At 36.2% G+C, this 20,011-nt stretch overlaps 1 protein-coding gene and 1 non-coding gene across 6 annotated transcripts in view; one reads left to right on the top strand and one right to left on the bottom strand.

Annotated features, from left to right (window-relative positions):
• Positions 1 to 20,011, top strand: part of Exoc6b (exocyst complex component 6B) — a 550,902-nt gene that overhangs the window by 107,913 nt on the left and 422,978 nt on the right. For all 5 annotated transcript variants that reach the window (XM_050164869.1, XM_050164868.1, XM_050164867.1 and 2 more), the window contains exons 2-5: positions 9,079 to 9,244; positions 14,328 to 14,375; positions 16,139 to 16,229; positions 16,331 to 16,376. In XM_050164869.1, the coding sequence (XP_050020826.1) occupies positions 9,113 to 9,244; positions 14,328 to 14,375; positions 16,139 to 16,229; positions 16,331 to 16,376 (317 nt within the window). In that variant the 5' untranslated portion in view covers positions 9,079 to 9,112. The remainder of the gene's footprint in view (positions 1 to 9,078; positions 9,245 to 14,327; positions 14,376 to 16,138; positions 16,230 to 16,330; positions 16,377 to 20,011) is intronic.
• On the bottom strand, positions 2,813 to 2,915 carry LOC126515379 (small nucleolar RNA U13). The gene has a single exon (XR_007595835.1). It is a non-coding gene; the product is annotated as a small nucleolar RNA U13 (small nucleolar RNA).

The raw sequence follows: 20,011 nt of genomic DNA, 5'->3' as shown, positions 1-20,011 counted from the left end.
TTCCCCTTTTCCTCTGGTTCTTTCTGCATTAGCAACTTAACTAAAGTACAGGTTATTTGCAGTAATAGAACTTGAATTTACTTTTTTAGTGAGTCTGTTTATTATCAACTCTAGTGCTTGTCCTTGTGGAAAGTTGAAAACTGTTTGGGTCCTGCCATAGGCTCTTTATAATGCCTTCTCTGTCAAATGTAGGCATTGTTTCAGGTGTGAACTCCCAAGGAACTCAAGGTCCTGTGGGAGAGATAGACATGTAAATAAATCATGTGCTATCCACATGATTTGAATACCATATTGGCATTCAAAGATAGAAGCAAATAAACAGTTTCAAGCAAAGAATATTAACCTTCCACCAGTGAATGTCCTTAATGGTGCCCATTCATTCTTAGGCCTGTTTGCAGTGTTACCAGAGGATAGAATGAGGTGTGTGTTTAAGAGCTTTAGGATAATGGTAGGGTAGGTACTCTACCCCAAACCAAACTTTGTTTCTTTCCTAAGGTCAAGGTCAGTATTAGGGTTAAGTGTAAACTGTGATACCATGGCTGTGAAGAAACAACTCACCTATACCACTCCGAAGCAAGAGTAACCAACTTTTCAGCAGATTTTAAACTATATTCCTTCAAAAATGGACTATTATTGCTTTCTATAATTTTAATTTTTTAGTACATTTATTTATATATGTCTTTATGTGTGTAGCATGGTGGAGGTCAGAGGGAGACTTGCCCTATTCAGTTCTTTTCTTCTATTATATGGGTTTGAGAAATGGAATTCAGATTGTAAGCAGCAAGTACCTTTTACCTGCTGAGTCATCTTGCTGGCCTGACTGTTTGCTTTTGATAGTAATTTTGTAATTCCCTTAGTTTTGGAATTAAATGTTTAATATTTCTTTTTTGGTTTGGTTTAAATGTTAAGCATTTCTTTATAAATATCACTGTTTTTAATTTGTACTCATTAGTTTAAGCCTGGGCAAATCTTGATCCATAGTTTGTGTTTTTAAGCTTTTTTTTCTGTCTATGTTCTAAGATTTCCTTTTCTTTTCTTTCTTTTGATTTTTAATACTTAAATCTTACTTTAAAAAACTATTACTTCTTAGAAATCTTAGAAGTATGGGTTAAGGTATATTTCTCTAGAGAAGATTTATGTTCATTCAGTCAGTTATCTGGGACACTGGGAGTTTGCTTCTAAAATAAATAACAATTATTATTCTTGAGATGATATTTCACTATGTTTCCTGGGCTGTACTTGAATTGAGCTCAAGTGATTGATTCTGCTTCTGACTTTCTTAATCCTGGTATGAAAAAATGTATCTCCATACCTGGCCTTAAAAGAAAGAATTTGAGCAATCAGGGTTCCTTGCCCTGTGGGAAGTCCAAGGACCTCCGACCTCCATCCCGGTCTAGTAAGGTGAGCATCCAAGCTGCCTAGGCTCCCACAAAGCCAGTACGTGCAGTAGGATCAAAAACCCAATGCCATTGTTCTTGAGTTCTCAAATAGTCCTCATTGTCCGCTATATTCAGTGAGTCCGGTATTATCCCAGGCTTTTTCAGACCCAGGCCAGCTGGTCTTGGTGAGTTCCCAATAGAACATCCCCATTGTCTCAGTGTGTGGGTGCACCCCTCGNACACCACGGGGCTCTGTTGGCCTTGTCTGTTTGTTTTCATTACAGCAAAGGTGCTGTAACTGGAACGACTCTCTTAATTGGTGTAAATATCCTTACTGTCTTAGAATAATTATAGTTGTTCGATTCTTATTGGAAAAGGTGAAAACAAAATGCTCCATAAACACTATTTTACACACAGGAGTGTCTGATTATCATTTGTCAACAAGAATCCCAAGTTTGCTGAGTTTTCCCACTACTTACAATTTTTAGTTTGATTGGTTTCAAAGAAGGAATGCACTGGCGTGGGGGCAAACCTGAAAGACACTTACGTGAAAGGTATATCATTTATGGCATTCTTTGTAATAAATAGCTCAAACAGGAAGCACTCCAAATTGCTTGTGGCAACAGACAGATAAATGCTGTGGAATAATCACGTTATTGAATATCATAAAACAATAAAAATGAACAGTGTCCTATGGAGAACAGAGGTTGAAAAAAAAAAGAAAGAATTTGACATTTTTCCAGATTCTATAGATAGTAATAGTATGATATGGAATTGTTCTTTGGTTTAAGATGATTGGAGGTTTTTTCCCCCTCTCTCCTGTAACCAGAAGAGGTAGGTTTCCTTGCAGGCTCCTTTTACTCTATACCGAGATATCTTGGCTTTTTGGTCTCCTTATTTGAGGACTAGAGGCTGTCTCTCCTGTATTTAACAAAAATATGAGGGTGTAGGTGGTTAGCAGAACCTTGGTTTCTCTTCCTTTTCACTCCAGCAACTGCAGATGTTCTTTATTTTCTTTACTGAGAAGTCATACACTAATGGTCTAGAACCTTAATGTAGATTAAGACTTATGAGTAGAAGCACTTTTCATTGTGTATCTAATGCTTGCTTTGCTCACGGGGAGCATCATCTTATTTTGCTGCTTTATTCTCTATTACGTTTTTTGGATGGAAACAACTCTGCTATCTTTCATTCATCCCACAGGATCTTCAATGCTATGGACATAATTATGGAGTTTTAGATTGCTCTGTTTGGTTGGACTCACTGTGGACACCAGGCTGATCTTGAATTTGTAGTTATGCCTTTGAATGTTGAGATTCTACCACCCTGGGTTTTTTTTTTTGTAGTTAATTAATTTTTATTTCCTTAAAGACAGAATCTCACTATATCCCAGGTTGGCTTACTATGTATATAGCTCAGGATTCTTTTTCTTATGTCAGACGAGTGATGTATCCGACTTCATAACAGTTTTGAGGGAGGTGCATGTCACATAATAATGTGGATACTTAATCATCATGCTTATGAATCAAAAAAGATCCTGTCTCAAGTACTCTTATTTCTTATTTTATAATTAGTAACATTTATGAATCAGTTAAAAAAACAATGAAATGAATCTTTTTCTTTTTACACAAATTTGTACAAAGGATAAAAAGCCACTGACAAACTTTGAACCTTTATATCTTCAGCTACTACTGGTGATGATATGTCCCAACAGGGTTTTGCCACGATATTCGTTATGACAGTCTCTGTATCCTTAATTTGGACTGTCCTTGCTTTCATTAGTTTATTTCCTGTTTGATTTCTGTTGATTTGTCTGATATTTTGTGACAGATTTTCTTCTTCTGAGACTTTCTAGTTGTATTTAACACAAGTCACATTCTTTAATAGGTTCTTTAGCTAGGTGCCATCTGAGGCTGCTCCATCCTATTTTTAGACTATCCTTTTGAAAGGGTTTACCCTTTCAAAAGAAGTGCTTCCCTTCTTTCTTGAGGCAGAATTCCCTCACAGCATCCTCTTCGTTGTCTGGGCTGTCTTGGTGAAGCCAGTCAGGTACATTGGGATCTGCAAAGATAGAAAAAGGGTTGGAATATGTGGTTCTCATGAGGTGTCACAAACATACTTGGATATTTTATTAGTTTTTTTTTTTTTGTATTGCTTTCATCAAATACCTGACAAGAAGTAACTTCAGGAAGGAAAGATTTATTTTGGTTTACAGTTGAAGAGGGTACGGTCTATCATGTTGGGGAAGGCAGGGTGGCAAGAGTAAAAGGCATTTGGTTGCATTGCATCACAGTCAGAACATACAGTAATGAAATGTTACCCACTCAAGTTGGTGGTGTAAACCTGGGAGAGTGGAGCCTAAAAAACGAGGCAGACTAAAGTCTCATGCAATAACCAACTTTATTCAGTCCATCAGACATTCTGAGGATATTCTTGAGGGTTCAGCAAGGTCGTATGAGCAAAGGTCACATGACTTTAGACTGTATATTGTTAGGAACGCAAGTCAAGCTTGGAAATATTATTTTGAATAATAATTTGTAAGATGATGGCTAATTTATAATAAAACCCACTCTTATTGTTACACCTGAGAGGAGCATGACAGTCCATTCCAAAACAACCCATTGTTATGGAGAAAAGAAATTACAAGACTTGTCTTGTTTACTTGGAGTTTTCTCACAAAGTCTCAGGAATCTCCTTACAAGGCTTCATTCATGTTGCAACAGTGAGATGCTGGTGTTCAACTTGCTTCTTCCTTTTTTATTGTGTCTTAGTCTCTAGATCAGTGTTTCTCAACCTGTGGGTAACGACCCCTTTGGGAGGGATCACTTAAGACCATCAGAAAACACAGATATTTGCATTATGATTCATAACAGTAGCAAAATTAGAGTATGAAGTAGCAACAGAAATAATTTTATGGTTGGGAGTTGTGGCGGTTTGAAAGAAAATGGCCCCCAAAGGGAGTGGCACTAATAGGAGATGTGACCTTGATGGAGGAAGTGTGTTTTGAGGTCTCCTATGCTCAAGCTACATCCACTGAGACGACTATTTTCTGTTGCCTTCAAGTCAAGATGTTGGGCTCTCAGCTACTTCTCTAGTAACATGTCTGCTGCATGCCGCCATGTTGCACCATGATTATAATTGACTAAATCTCTGAAAATGGAAGCCACCCCATTAAATGTTTTCCCTTTGTAAGCTTTGCTCTGCTCATGGTGTCTCTTCACAGCAATAGAAACCCTAACTAAGACAGGGGTCACCACAACATGAGGAACTATATTAAAGGGTCAAAGCATTAGGAAGGTTCAGAATCGGTGCTCTAGCCCTTGTAAGGTGAGTCTTTCCATATTGGTTAATCTAATCTAGAAACTGCATCATGCACATTACTAGGTGATCCTAGACAAGCTGACGGATCAACAGTAGTATTAACTGTCACAGGTTGTGTGCTCAGGTTAGATTTCATTAATTACAATATGCTTCTCCAGGTTCTGAGGATGATAAACAATGGTTTATTTTCTCTTGTACCCAGAGCATCCAAATTGTAATACTGAAGTTTGAATATAATCAGTAGACATACTGAAGTAAGGAGCAGGGATATAAACTCCATTTGACCTCTTGTAGCCCTCTTTCAACATTGTGCTTAAATCTGTTTTTCCACTTTATTTTTAACTTTTGGAATAAACAAAATTACTAATGATGCTTTTATGGAGTTTAATGAGAAGAAAATGTTTGAGGGATAAAACCATGGCAAGTTAAAAAAGATATACGAAAAAGAAAGAACCAGAATGAACTCTGGGATTTTTTTTCTGGATAATCAAAACCAAAACTCCAAACTAAAATGCTTGCTTAATCCTTTGTGTTTTAAGTTTTCTTTAGTCTCAAGACATCTCAGCAGATATGTTTTGTCTCCTGCATTACTCTTGCATGCATCTCTGAAACTTGGGTAAATCTACTTGCATTGTCTTCCCTCTTTGCTCATTTTTCCATGCATAGTAGAGTCTTTCCACTTCCAGGTCCTATAATCTGGAGATAAAATGGGTAAGACAGTCTTTGCCCAAGGGGAAACTAATGTTCTCGAATGAGGAGACTGATGGTTGAATAGACCATCACAGTATAGTTTGTGAGGGCAGTACTTACAAACAAGGTGGGCATGAAAGGGATTAGAGATGGTTCCTCAGAAGAAGTTAGGTGCGAGCTGTGGTTGTAAGAGTGGATGAGATTTACTTTGAAACGGAGGAAAGGAAGAAGGATAGTTGAGGCTGGAGACCGGAGTCCTTCTAAAGCAGTGGATAGTAATTGTTGTCTGTCCTTTAGATTTGCCTGCTACCTTTGAAAACTGCACAACATTCTGTCATTTAGGATATTTTGCTATGTAAATAGCAGAATATAGAGGGAAAATGGCTTAAATAATTGGTTATTGACTGAGGTGTAAAGTATCTGGAGACAGCTGTTCAGGATTTCTCCACAGTCCAGGACCCATATATTTCCCATTTCTCCTCAATAAGCCCAGATTATTGGCACAATATTCTCTTTCTTTGGGTAGTTGCTTCACCTGCCTGCGTGTCTTATTTTTACAGGAAAGTCTTAAGGTAAGAAAAGCAATCTCTTTTTCTGTATTCTCCAGGGGCATATAACACTCCCACCCCCAACTTTGCTTGACCTTTCACTAACAGATTTCTCTTCTCATTGGTGAAAGTTGTTTCACACACCCTCATGTTAACTGATCACTGACAAGGTAACTTAGTGTTTACCTTTGTGGTAGAATAGGAAGTTAGAACACCAAAGTTGGAATTCCTTAGACAGAAAAAGTCAATAGTTGCTATGTAGATGAAGCTAATTCACAACTGACTCATCCTGCAATGAAATTACCCCCCCCCCCCAAGATTAGGTCTCTCTTTGTACCCCTGGCTGTCCTGGAACTTGCTCTATAGATCAGGCTGGCTTCAAACTTAGAGAAATCTGCCTCTGGAGTGCTGGGGTTAAAGACTTGCATCACTACAGTCTAGTCTCCCTTCTGTCTTCTCAACCAGGTCTTGCTTTTTAGCTCTGGCTAACCTCAGCCTCCTGAATGCAGAGATTATGAGTGTGTATCAGCCTACATGACTCCTTCCTTGTCTTTGGGGAAAAACCAAAAAAAAAAAAACCCAAAAAAACAGATCGAAGCTGATTTTGGCTTCAAGTAAGTCATGTAATTCTGAAGTAGTTTAGTGTAGGAGAGTGGTAAATATTTGTTGAATTCAAATTTTAAGTGCCACTTTATCAGTTAAAAACTTGTAAAATATGTTTTTGAATCTAGGTGGCAGAGAGAGATGGAATCACTATGATGTATCAAAGTATATTATTAGCAGTATACACTAGGATGTACAAATATACTTTTGTAAAATCCTTTGCTTTATTAGGAGGTTTTTGAAATCAGGCTCTTTAGGTCTCCATTTTACTTGAGTCAAACTTTAGGCTATCAAAATCACTGTTAATTTCTAAGCATTTCTTCTTGTTTACTTTTTATAGTACTAGAATATCCTTGTAATGACATAGATAAACAACCACATGATTGTTTGTTCCATAGTCTTGTTTAACTGTTATATATGTATCTTGGTCAGAAGCACAGAGAAGTACAATAATGTTTCAAAGAGTCAACCTTTTTAAGATTCCACCTTCCAATTATCTATTTATTTATTTGGGGAAGGTAAGGTTTCTGGTAGCTCTGGCTGCCTTGAAACATGTATAGCTGAGGATAGATGGCCTTAACTCCTGATCCTCCTGTGTTTGCCTCCCCAGTTTTATGCAGTTCTGGGGCTTTCTGTATGCAAGGCTCCACTCTACTGGTTGAGCTACACCCCATGCCTTGGACCCACAGATTTGATCAAATGTAATTTTTAGATTTTTTTCAGCAGTCTGTTTTATTTGGTTATATCAAATTCATGTTTTAAGGAATATTAGAAATTGGTCATCACTAGATGGCAGTCTTTCTCCACTTAAGTCATTTCTCAGAAGAGAAAATAGTGCTATCCTTATTTAAGAACAGTCCTGATTGCTAGTGTAAAGGTAACTTAGTAGATCTCTAACTTTTCTAGAGTTTAAGAATTGTTTACTTAAATTTGTTTTCACCATTTATATCTGGTAGGTCTGTTGTTTATTGATGGCTTATGCTGAAATATATTTGAAATGCTGAGTCAGTGTGAACTATAAGGTTTGTTCACATTTACTTTTTATTGTGGTAGAAGCAGTTTGTAATTAAGGACACAAAATGCAATTGTGTTTTCACCTGTTTTATAGCCACATGGAAAGTATGTATCCTTTCACTTGTATATGCACAAAAATTCATACAAAGCCTGGTAGTTGTGGATCCTGTAAATTTCCACAAAATGCGAAATATAGGGTCCTCTTAACAGTGTCTACTTTCCTTCATTTAGATGTGTGTGTGTGTTTTAGATTAAAACTCTACTGTGTTTTTGAGATAGCGCCCTGCTGGCTTGGTACTAATCACTGTGTTGTTGAGGCTCTTGCCCCATCTTCCAGAATGCTATCTAGGATTACAGGCCTGGGTACCACGCCCCAAACATTTGTTATTTTAATTTTTAAATTTTTTATTCTGAGGGTTCACTGTAAACCTTTAAAGTCAGTCAACACCATACTTTTAGAGAGTGTTAATTCTGAAGATCTAAATAGGAACTCTGTGACACTAATAAGGAGATTAAAACTATCACCTGCTGACTGCTCTCAAAATGTTTGCTCTTTCTCATTATGTGCCCGAATTGGAAAGCTTAATGCTCGGCTCGTACTTCAGGGAAATTGTAATTGATTGCTGCTTCCTATTCTGTAAATGAGAACGCTCTAAAGGTCAGAGATTAATTGAATTGGCCCAAGATGTAACTTACTACAGTGCTAAGACCAAGGCCTCACAATCAACTAAAAATCCATATTTTCTTACTTTGATTTTTAATAGGAAATCCGGGAAGACATTATTTATCTAAATAAATTTAAATTCTAAATTTCTTTCTTTCTTTCTTCCTCCTCCTCTTCTTCTTCTTCTTCTTCTTCTTCTTCTTCTTCTTCTTCTTCTTCTTTTTTTTTTTTTGAGTAGGCCTTACATAGTTTAGGGTGACCTCACACTATTTAGTTTGGCTTGCCTTGGGTTTGTCATCCTCCTGCCTCCACTTCCCAATTACTAAAATTGTGTTCAACTATTACTATACCTGGTCCTGAATTTCTGAACGTTGGGATTTTTCCCCACTCAAGTTTTTCATTTATCTTTGGATAGAATGAATGAAAATGCTTCCTGGTATAACCTACCATAGAAGTTATTACTGAGACAGAATATACTCAAATTGAAATCAAAAATTAAAAAAAGTGACTAATACCAGCCTATGTCTTTAAGTTTGAGAATAATCTGGTGGAGAGTGAAAAATATATGATGTGGAACAGAAGAAGTTTGTTTGTTTTTTTCAAGACAGGGTTTCTAGACAGGTCCTAGAACTCACTCTGTAGACCCAGGCTGGCCTAGAACTAGCAAACGTGAATTTTTTATTTAGTTATTTATTTTTTATTTTCTCAAAACAAAACAAAGACTCATTTACCACGGGGACAAATGGATGCAGTTGTTAATTTATGTATCCTGGTTATCTAGTTTCTGTAGAAGTTTCTTCTGGGTTTGTAATTCTCTTCTCTGAAGTGCTGTAATCCTCATGCCATTTTCTCTTTAAAGGTCTGTTTATGATGGTGAGGAACATGGACGATTCATGGAGAAGCTAGAAACTCGCATCCGCAATCATGACCGAGAAATTGAGAAAATGTGCAACTTTCACTACCAAGGCTTTGTGGACTCTATTACTGAACTCCTGAAAGTACGAGGGGAAGCCCAGAAACTCAAAGTAAGGAGATGCTGCTGGACTTTTGCTCCTCTGTCCTCCTGGGGTTCTGATTAGTTCTGGTTAGGGCCATGCTGTATGACACGTTCCCTCCCCTCCCCTCCCCTCCCTTCCCCTTCCCCTTCCCCTTCCCTTCTTTTTTTCTTTTCTGTTTTTTCACGACAGGGTTTCTCTGTGTAGCTTTGGAGCCTGTCCTGGAACTAGCTCTGTAGACCAGGTTGACCTCGAACTCACAGAGATCCGCCTGCCCCTGCCTCCTGAATTAAAGGCCTGCATTACCACTGCCTTGCTAGCTCCCTCTTTTCAAATGTAGAACTGAGGTGAGATACATGGACAGCCTGACCAAAACTGCAAAGTTTGGTATGAAGTGATCACATTAAACAATGTATATGGACAATTGGATATGACCACATTATTTTCTTGGTTTAAAAGCCTGCATAGCTTTCTTTGGTTAGATTTAAGAGAACACAGTTCAGCATTCCTAGGTATAAAACTTTAGGTGCCAGGCAGTGGTGGTGCATGTTTTAATCCAGCACTCAGGGAAGCAGAGGCAGGCAGATTTCTGTGAGTTCGAGGCCAGTCTGGTCTACAGAGCTAGTTCCAGGATAGTCAGAGATACACAGAGAAACCCTGTCTCAAAAAACAGCCAGGCAACCAACCAACCAACCAACCAACCAACCAGCCAACCAATCAAAACAAAACAACCAAACCAAACCAAAACAACCAAACCCAAACATTTTAGGTTCCATTCATCTGGCTCTGCATTTCTTTACTTTCATTTCTTGACTTCTCCTAAGATGATGATGATGATGATGATGATTGAGGTAGGTATGTCAAACCTATGTATCTCAAACTGGTCTCAAACTTAGGATCCTTCTTCCTCTAATTCCCAAGTGCTGGGATTAAGGGTGTGTCTCACTGTTACCTGGGGTGTAGTAAAGATTTTTATGAAATAAGGAAAGGAATTTATACTAAAACCCACATAAATAAGATTATGGCTTTTTTGGCTCTAAGGAATATTTTTTAAAGTTAGTTTAATTTGGATATGCACAAGTGATCAGTGACTGATTCTGTCAAGAGATTGCTCTTGAAGCCACCAGCTTCTCTGCTCGATGAAAGCCACCTCCTAGGAGTTAAAGCACAGCTCTACTTACTTGAAAGTCTTGTGGAGTGTTGCCTACAGGGTGAAGATTCATGTTCAGGAAGGAGGCTGGTCACAGAAGTCCCTTCTCTTAGACAGGTGACTTTACTTGTTGATCCAAAGACTTTTCTCCTAAATTTCTCTTATTTAAACAGTTTAGATTTTTGAATTTTCTGCAAAAACTTATCTGTTATATCAGTAGTAATAGTTTTATTTTCTTCTCTCTAGTCTTTATGCTTTTGTTTTTCTTTTTGGAATCCTAATTAGAGTCCCTAATAGGATTTTGTTTTCTGCATGGTTAACTTTGCTGTGAGTATAAAATTCATCTCAAAGAATATATTGCTGAAAAAAATTTTATCGAATGGCTAAACAAGTTATAAGATACAAAATATAGTCTAAAACTGCAGTAGTTAAAAAAATCATTTGCCTGCAAAATATGATTTAAAATTGGACATGAAACCATTAAATTGTGCAACTTAATGTAAATTTTTGTGTTTAACTACAGAAATATTGATGTTTGAATATAGGAGCTATATTGTTTTCAGCTGTGGGATATTATATAACATATTTAGAATGCAATATGTTATATAAAATATCATTACTTATATAAAAGTTTCCAACATTTTGCAGTCTCAAACACATTTTATCCTAAGGTTTCTATGATTCTATGATAGAATTTATCTGTCTTAAGAGACATGGTGTTGCCAGCATCATTGAATAATTCTGTCTTCTATGAGTATAATTCTATGCTTTTTAGTTGCTTTCCTTATTTTAGATGTAACAAATTTTTTGATTTGTTGCTAATGTGCTGTTTGTCCTCGCTCAGCCCTCACAGCTTCTATCATAATCTTGATTATTCTTTTTTCATGTTTCTTCATTCTTGTGTATTTGTATTGTAAACTTTTCTCATAGATTTTGGGATCCTGTTACACAGTGGGCCAAAGGATATAAAAGAAAGATGTAGAGTCTGCTTTAGGCCCTATAGTATGGAATATTGTCTAGAATCTCACCAATTGCTGGCCTTAATTGATGATTGATACTCACCTTTGTCCTATTTTCTCCTCTACTTTAAATTGATTCAAGTTGCAAATTCTTTCAGATTGGTCAGAATGACTCTGAAGGAATATCTGACTTCATTTTTCAAGTTTGATATGTTTGGTTGCCTCAGACTAACCAGTTACTCTGAAGTTTGGGAATTATATCTAGCTGAACACTTGGTAAGCTCTGCTTTAGGGGACCTGTTTGATCTAGGTGAAAAATGTTGAGATTCTTAACTCTAGAAAAGAATTTAGAAGTGGAAAAGTTAAAGTATTAACTACTTATAACACTAAATTAATACGACATTACACTTTCCATGATGCCCATTATTTTGTGTACATAGCATCTATATATGAGTATATATAAATGTGTGTATGTAAATGCACTTCCATATCTTTGTTTTTGAATTAGAAGTATCTTTTACACAGTTTATATAGCCTCTTTTTATTGTAGTGTATAGAACAGTTATCAGCTAGAATTAAAATAGCTACTATCTTTATTACCGGTAACATAGGTTAGGCTCCTATGGGTATGTTTTTGATGATGGTTTGCATGATATCAGTTTAGTGGATATCGATCAATATTCTTAGTGATACTTGAAAGTAAGTAAAATAGACTTGAATAGAAAATAAAAATATAGTATATCAAGTAAAGATAAACATTGTTTCTTGAAAGTTGTTTCAGTTTTTGCATTCATGTGTTTGTATATGAGTCTCTGGGTACCTCTGGTGTATGTTTCCTTCTGTGTGTATGTCTCCTTCTGTGTGTATGTCTCTGTCTCCATGTGTGTCTCTGGTGTCTTTGTGTATGTGTCTGTATTTCTGAGGCTTAATGTAAAAATGTTAGTTTGAGGTTAGAAAGAGTGAGAAATGATGAAGTGAACAAGATTATTTTAGTATGAGCAATAGTGGTGAATGTAGTTATACTGGAAATTTTAATTTTGGGAGATCTCTAGAATAGAATAAAATTATCTAATTTATTATTGAATAAGTACTTTAAAGGTGATAATGCTGTCATTGATTATAACTATACCATTTTTATTCACATTGCTTGAAACTCTTTTATTACTTTGAGCTGAATCCTATTTTCTGGTTACAGGCATTTATTAGGAGCAGCCTTTCTTTTTCCATCTCTTAAAGATATTTGAGGCAGCCATTGTTTAGGTGTAGGGTGTATTGTACAGGGTCCAGGTATAGTGTGTAGTGTCTCCAATTGAGTTTTCCTTTATCTATGAGATGAAATAACTTCATTTGTTTTTCATGTGATACACATTTGGCTCCTAAAACTTATTTACACTTAATCATGCTGCAGTTTGTCAGTGGCCTTCATGACACATGATATCTGATGTCATTCTCATCATTTGATCTGCTCTTATTTTAGATCAGAGCAGCTGGGAACAGCAGCTCTGGCTTGTAGACCAAATCCATTTTGCCTCTTATTGTTGTAAATGAAGTTTTATTGGGACCTAGCCACCCCAGCACATGACATTTTATTTATGGCTGCATTCCTGTCAGTGTTGATTAGTTACTACAGAGACTCTATGGCCTGACAAACTGAAAATATTTTCTGTTTTACTGTAATGGAAACAGATTGCTGGCCCTATTGAGGTGATGCTTCAGTGATTGCCTTAGCTTTGCATTTGGCAGCTACATTCTATCTTGCCTCTCACTGAGCTAACAGTCTATTGGTTAATGGTATTTTTCACATATGGTGCTCTTAGGAAAATAATAAATAGGTAATATGAGTATTTATTGCCTTTTTTCTCAGATTTTATAAAATCTTTTTCTGGAAGAGGTCAGATTTTGTCTTTGAAAGTAGGGGGTATATGTGCTAATCTGCTATGAACTACATTATCCAAGTACAGTGTATAATTTTAGATAAGAATTTAAAAAATGTGTTTTATGAAAAGTTAGTTTTTGGAGATAATGTTGAATCAAATAAGTTTGTAAACATTCCATATTATGTCCCTTTTCTGATCATTTATAGTGTTTTTCTCCTCTTTGTGTGTATATATGCATGCATGTGGTGCCTATATGTTAATAACACCAGCTAACATTTCTTGATGCTCTAAGGGACATTGTAAGAAATGCTAGGCTGATGAATGCAGTAAAAGTACAAGGAACAGCAGTCGTCAGCAGAAGCTGGATAGTCTCTAATTTAAGAAGTTTAGAAGTTAATATTATCTATGTTTTGATAATGTCTGAGATGATAAATTACTATTCTAAAAATTATTTTTTATATTAGTGGAAACATCAAAAGTAGATAACTGAAAAGATTTGTGCTTGTTCCTTTAAATTATAAAACAGCTCATTTAAGGCTTAGCCACATATTTTTGACTGTCTGATTGTGGGATTAATGAGGATATGGATGTATTAGAAACTGTTATGAATTAATGACCCCAAAATATTAAATAATTCTTTTTGTAGAATTAAGGTAATAACTAATAAAAATTTGACTTGTGTTACAAAGTTGAAATTATACCTAGCCTTTTCAGGAATACGTTGTGAATTAAGATATGTCTGTGTTAACATTGTTTTCTAGACATTGTACCGATGGTAAAGCTCTTTGGATTACTTTCCATTTTATTTATTTCTCCGTTTTTACTTTTTCCTCTTCTCTCCAAAGTTACAATATGATGTTGGGACACTATAGTATCTTACTTTGTGTTCTATCTAAACCAAACATGTCTCTTGGTCAGCTTTTCTTTTTCTTTGCAAAAGGTCATGGGAATGCCTAGAAGAAAGGTTGATAAAGAGTTTAAGTTGCAGAGAGAGCAGCTGTAACCCCATGTGCTGGAATATAGAAAGTATCTAGGGATACTCCAGTTTTTCATATTAAATTTTGATCTTTATCCAACTGTTGTCCTAGTGTTTGTTTTTATGAGTTTAAATTATCTTCTCTCCACAGAACCAAGTGACGGATACTAATAGAAAACTGCAACATGAGGGCAAGGAAGTAAGGCCAGTTTCCTTTTAACAATGTTTTTTCTGTTGTATGCTGTTCTCTTTGAATGACTGTTCTTCACTTTGTGGCTTAGAATAATATAAGCAGTGTGTTGGAATTGTTGCTATAAGAAATGTTTACCTGAATAAATACAGACACCACAGGGTGAAATGAAATAAGATGCAACCTCCTTTGGCTGTGTTAAAAGAAATCCTTGCATAGTCTGCCATATCTCTTGGAATGTTCCTCTTGCATCTTCACCTGCCTTCGTCCTTTTCTCTTATAGTTCTTTCTTTTTTTCAGTAAGGATTTCATGTAATTTAAACTTTCTTTGAACTGATCCTTCTACCTCCACTTTCCCAGTGTTGAGATTACTGGCATAAGCCACCATTCCTGGTTTGTATTACTCTCTTTCTCTCTGCTCTCTCTGTCTCTCTCTTCTTCCTTCCTTCTTTCGTTCTGTCTCACTCTCTTCCTCTCTCTCTTCCTTCCTTTTTTGTTATAATTATTTTATTTATTTCATGTCTGATAATATTCTCTGTATCTTTTTTGAAACCGGTTATTATTACTATGTTGCCCAGGCTAGCCTCGAACTTACTCTGTAATGTAGGCTAGCCTTGAACTTATAATGATCCTCCTGCCTCAGTCTCCAGAGTCCTGTGGTTATAGGCTTGTGTACCCCACCTAGATTTTTCCTGAGGACCTTATTGGAAATTGCAGTCTCATCCTCATTCTCTGCATTCTCTTTGTTTTGTCTCATTCTGTTTTTCTCTACTGTACTATCCTATTTTTGGTTTACATTTTTTACTTATGTAGTTTTTGTTTGTCTCCCCCCATTAGAATTAGTTCTATATCACTAGGGAATTTTACTTATTTTATTCATTATTGTATCTCTTCTGTCTCTAAACAGCAGCTGTTGTAAAATGAGTGCTCAACAAATATTTCTTTAAAAAAGAATCATTTATTCTATTAATTGACAAGCTTATTTAAACTTTCCAATTTGTACTTTTATTTACTTCCATTTATTTATTTGTTCCAAATCCAAATCTGTTAATTCCACTATTTTACTGATGGGGGAAAAAAGAACAGATGATCTGAAATTTATGTTAATAATCAAAACAAATCTGAGCATAAAGTCAACCTTTTCTGACCTGAAGTACATTCCTTTTTTGGGTCATCCACCTTCCTTCTCTTTATTCTTTTCACATATCTAAGGATATTATTTGTGTGTGTGTGAGTGTGTGAGAGATGAATTCTGTAAATAGATAGGTAGATTTTTTTCATTTCACATAGTCCATATTCTACAGAAATAGTTTGTTACATTGTGAGATGATTATGAGAAGAGAATAAATCAATCTTCAGTAAACTGAATCGTGTACAAAAGCCTTATCTTCTAATTATGGAACTTGCTTGTTAAAATCGGGACCTAGTTGAGGATTAGAAGGACTGCGTAGAAATGTAAATCATGGAGTTTTTATAGGGTTTGGAGACAATGGGCAGATTTTTTTTTTCTGGATGGCCTTTGTGCTTTAAGGCTCTTTAAGGTTCATTTTACATAGCCTTCTTTAGACATGTGTGCAGGGTGGGGAGAAAGTAGGAAGCCATGTCGGAATGTTTCACTGATTGAAGAAGACAGTTCCTTAGCTTGCATTGTAGGTTTTACTAGGAAACTGACATTCTTGGATGCATTGCACGCATAGTAGGAAAATGTAACTGAAAACTTTTTTTTCTTTTTATAGTTCTTGACATAATTCTATTTTTCCCCTTTTGCCAAGCTGGTAATAGCAATGGAAGAGCTGAAGCAGTGTAGACTACAACAGAGGAATATTTCTGCAACTGTTGATAAGTTTATGCTGTGCCTTCCAGGTGAGAAACTGGGAGTGGAGTAGGATTCTTGATGTATTTCCTTTAGCTGAGTTAGTTATTTTGCTTAAATGATACCTGTGTTATCTGTTTTCTCTTTCAAGTCCTAGAGATGTACAGCAAACTGAGGGACCAGATGAAAACCAAAAGGTAAGATTTTTTTTAAGTTGAACAGTTAAAAGAGATTTGTTTTCTTATTTATTTATGAGTATGTGTGTGCGTTTCTGTGTGTTTGCTGTGTGCGTGAGGGTGTTCACAGAGACCAGACAAAGGCATTGGATTCTCTGGAGCTGGAGTTAAGGCATTTGTGTGTTGTCTGATGGGGGTGCTGGAGGCTGAATGTAGGTCCTTTGTGAGAGCAACAAGTGTTCTCTCAACTCCCTACTTGCCTCTTGAGCTGTCTTCAGTCTTTCCTTGACTTCTATAACCTCATTAGGTTTGAGGGGTATAGGCTTATTATTGTTTTTTTGTCTTCCTTTTTTTTATGTTTTGGAGATAAGAGATTGTCAGTGTATGTTACCATGCATGGCTTGATCTCGCTATTTTTTTTTAAAGGGACAATCTGTTTTTTTAGTTGAGATCCTTAGATGTTTTATGACTGATAGACTTATCAGTTTATGTATATACTTATCATATAGAGTATATCTGTATATGACTTTCAGTCTAACTTATTTTCCATTTGTCGTCACTGTTCCCTGTTCTTTCTCTCTGTATCTCCTTTCATCTCAATCAGTTCACTAGATATTTGGATTCTATCGTGTATTCACTAATGCCTTATAATCCATACCTCTTTATTTCTTTAAAATGATTGCTTCTCAGCTTATAATAATCCTTTTTAACTCATAGTGAATCTTGAAAAAATTATGGCAAACCATACATTATGCAAAGTTCTTTTAATAGTAATGCATATTTAAATGGAAATGCTTTATAGATTAAATCATTATCTGTTGTATACATGAAATTATCTCACTGTATCCCATGCTTATATGTAATTATTACTTGTCAATTAAAAATGTAAACCTATATCTGCTTAACCTCACTTCCTGGTGTTATTGTTGTCATTGCTCTTATTTCAGAATATGGCATAGTGCCTATAATACACTTGCATTTTTGCTACAAACTTTTAAATTAAAATATTTTAAAAGTAAAATGAAAAAAACCTTCCTTTATATATTTTAAGTGATTCTGGCACTCTTATTTCTTTATATAGACCTGAATTCATTGCCATCTCTTTTTTGGGTTAATGTGATAGCTGTAAATTCTTTATTTATTAAAAAAATTAAATTTATTTTAAAAATTTATTTTAAATTTAAATTTAATTTTATTTAAAATAAACATGTAAAATAAAATAAAAATTAAATAATTTAAATATTAAATAATTGTTTTTTGTAGCCACCATTTTATGAGTACAACTTAGTGTTGTTTTAGAGTATTTGCAAGGCTGTCACTATCTTCACTTCCTGACTGTAGAACATGTCAGTCACCTCAAAAATAAACCTTGATCCCGTTTTTCCTTCCCTTAGACTGAGCAGCCACTACTTTACTTTATATCTGTATGTTTGCATATTGTGAATATCTCGTATAAAGGGGGCACACAGTATGCGGTCTTCTACATTCGACTTCTCTCTCTTACAGTGTTTACAGGAGTCAGCCATGCCTTCGTGTGAATCAGTACTTCACTCTTTCTTATGGGGGTAAATCCACTGTGTGGATGGACTGCATTTTGTTTTTTCATTATTAGACAAACATTTGGGTTATTTTCACTTTTAAGTTATGATGAATAAAGCTATATAGCTACTTGTAAGTTTTTACATGGGCTTAAACTCCCTAAATTCTCTTGGGAATATACCTCTGAATGGAATTGCTAGGTCTTGCTATAGTTCAGTGTTCTACTGTTTAGTGAAACTGCTTCACTACTCAAAGCAGCTGCATCGTTTTAATCCACCTAACATCATCACATGATAGTGCTTATTATTATTTAAAACTTTCAGATTTATTAAATTTATTTATTTTATTATTTCATACATATGAGTATTTTTCCTACATGTGTGTTTGTGAACCACATGGAAAGCTTTGGATCCACCGGGACTGGAGTTAAAGATGGTTTTGAGCTAATGTATGGTTGTTGGGAGTTGAACCTGGTCCCTCTGAAAGAGCAGCAAGTGCTCTTAAATTCTGAGCCAGCCCTTTAGCCCCAGTGTGTGTTATTGCCTGTCTTCTAGCTATAAGCATCCCAGTGGAAAATGTTATCTTGTTTATCTCCTGAATAAAAAAAAACATTTTTTTGGGTGGTGTGGAGAGATGACTCAGTATGTAGAATGCTTGTTGCATATCTGATGACCTGAGTTCCATACATAGAATTCAAGTAAAGGTGGAAGTAGAGAACTGATGCCTCAGTGTTCCCTTGACCTTCATGCACTGTGGTACTCACTTCTACCATATCTACATACACACAATAAGAAATTAAATAAAGAAAAAAACCAAAGCATTTTTTTTTTTTTTAAAAAGACAGAGTCTTACAATGATTTCCAAGCTGGCCTTGAATTTCTGTGTGACTGAGGATGACCTTGAGCTTCCTCTTGGGTGCTGTTTATCACTATGTTTGGATGTGTTGCTGGGGATGTACTGCAGGATCTGTGCAGGCTAGAAAAGCACCCTGAAGTGCAGAGGCCATAGCCCTCCGTTGGTTTTTGATGCTTCCTTCTTCTCACACCTTTGTGTTTCCCTTTCAGCACACACACACGAATCTAATTGCTATTTGCATGCATTTGCTATTCTGCCACTTTTGAATCGTCTTTTGAACTAATTTTGTTTTTCTGGTTATAGGTCAAAAATATTTTTTTTGAGTGGATAATTGACATTATTATGTTGATGAGTATCTGGAGTCTGGGGGAACTTTGCTTCTTATTTTTTTTTTTTTTTTGAGTTTTGGGCTTTATTTTGAGAAGTAGTAGTTGGCAGACCCCATTTTAAAACTCTGCTATGGCCAGCCATGATAAGCTGATGCCTTAAATCCCAGCACTCAGGAAGCTGAGGCAGGTAGATCTCTGAGTTTGAGGCCAGTCTTGTCTTTATAATGAGTTCTAGGTCAGCTCGGGATGCATAGTGAGACATTCTCCTACACTAACAACAAAAACCAAATCTGCTAGGCCAAGTGCAGTCAACTTTACAGAATATTTAATCTGGTCTGGTAGGCCCAGTTGTGCCTGTGTACCTTGCCATTCGGCTGTTTGGGTTTAGGGGAGTTCTCTGCCGTTTCTGACTCCCTAAAGTGTTTATCTTATAACTCACTGTTAGTCTATCCCCCCCCCCCCCAACTTTCCTCCATCCCTTCTCTCCCCTTTTCTTCACTTCACATACCCTGGTCTAATGATAAGCAGGAAAGCCTATGCAGATTTCTCCTCCCTTCCTCCCTCTCCTCCCCCCCAGCCTTTTTGACCTACTATATTATGCCTTAAGTCGGTGAGCACTTCTTCAGGCTCTGTGAGGGTGTTCTGACTGTCCACAATGAAGAGATTACCTTCAGGTTGTTCTCTTTTTTTGGAGTTCAGTTATCAGCTGACTGCTGTTCAGTGACTGAAAACAGTTGTTTTGGGTATTAACCAAGATCTACTTGTTTATAAAGTGGTATTTCGTGGCTGAAGGACTGATATTTTTTTTTTTTTGAGTTGTAAATAGTGATTATATTATTGGGTTTTATGTTTCCTTGCCGGGCAGTGGTGGTACTTTAATCCCAGCACTCGGGAGGCAGAGGCAGGCGGATCTCTGTGAGTTCAAGGCCAGCC

This window comes from Alexandromys fortis, unplaced genomic scaffold (assembly GCF_014885135.2).
Source record: "Alexandromys fortis isolate MF-2015 unplaced genomic scaffold, M_Fortis_MF-2015_v1.1 scaffold_138, whole genome shotgun sequence".
Classification (NCBI taxonomy): Eukaryota; Metazoa; Chordata; class Mammalia; order Rodentia; family Cricetidae; genus Alexandromys; species Alexandromys fortis.
The sequence above is the reverse complement of the archived record's forward strand: the minus strand, read 5'-3'. Positions and strand labels throughout refer to the sequence as shown.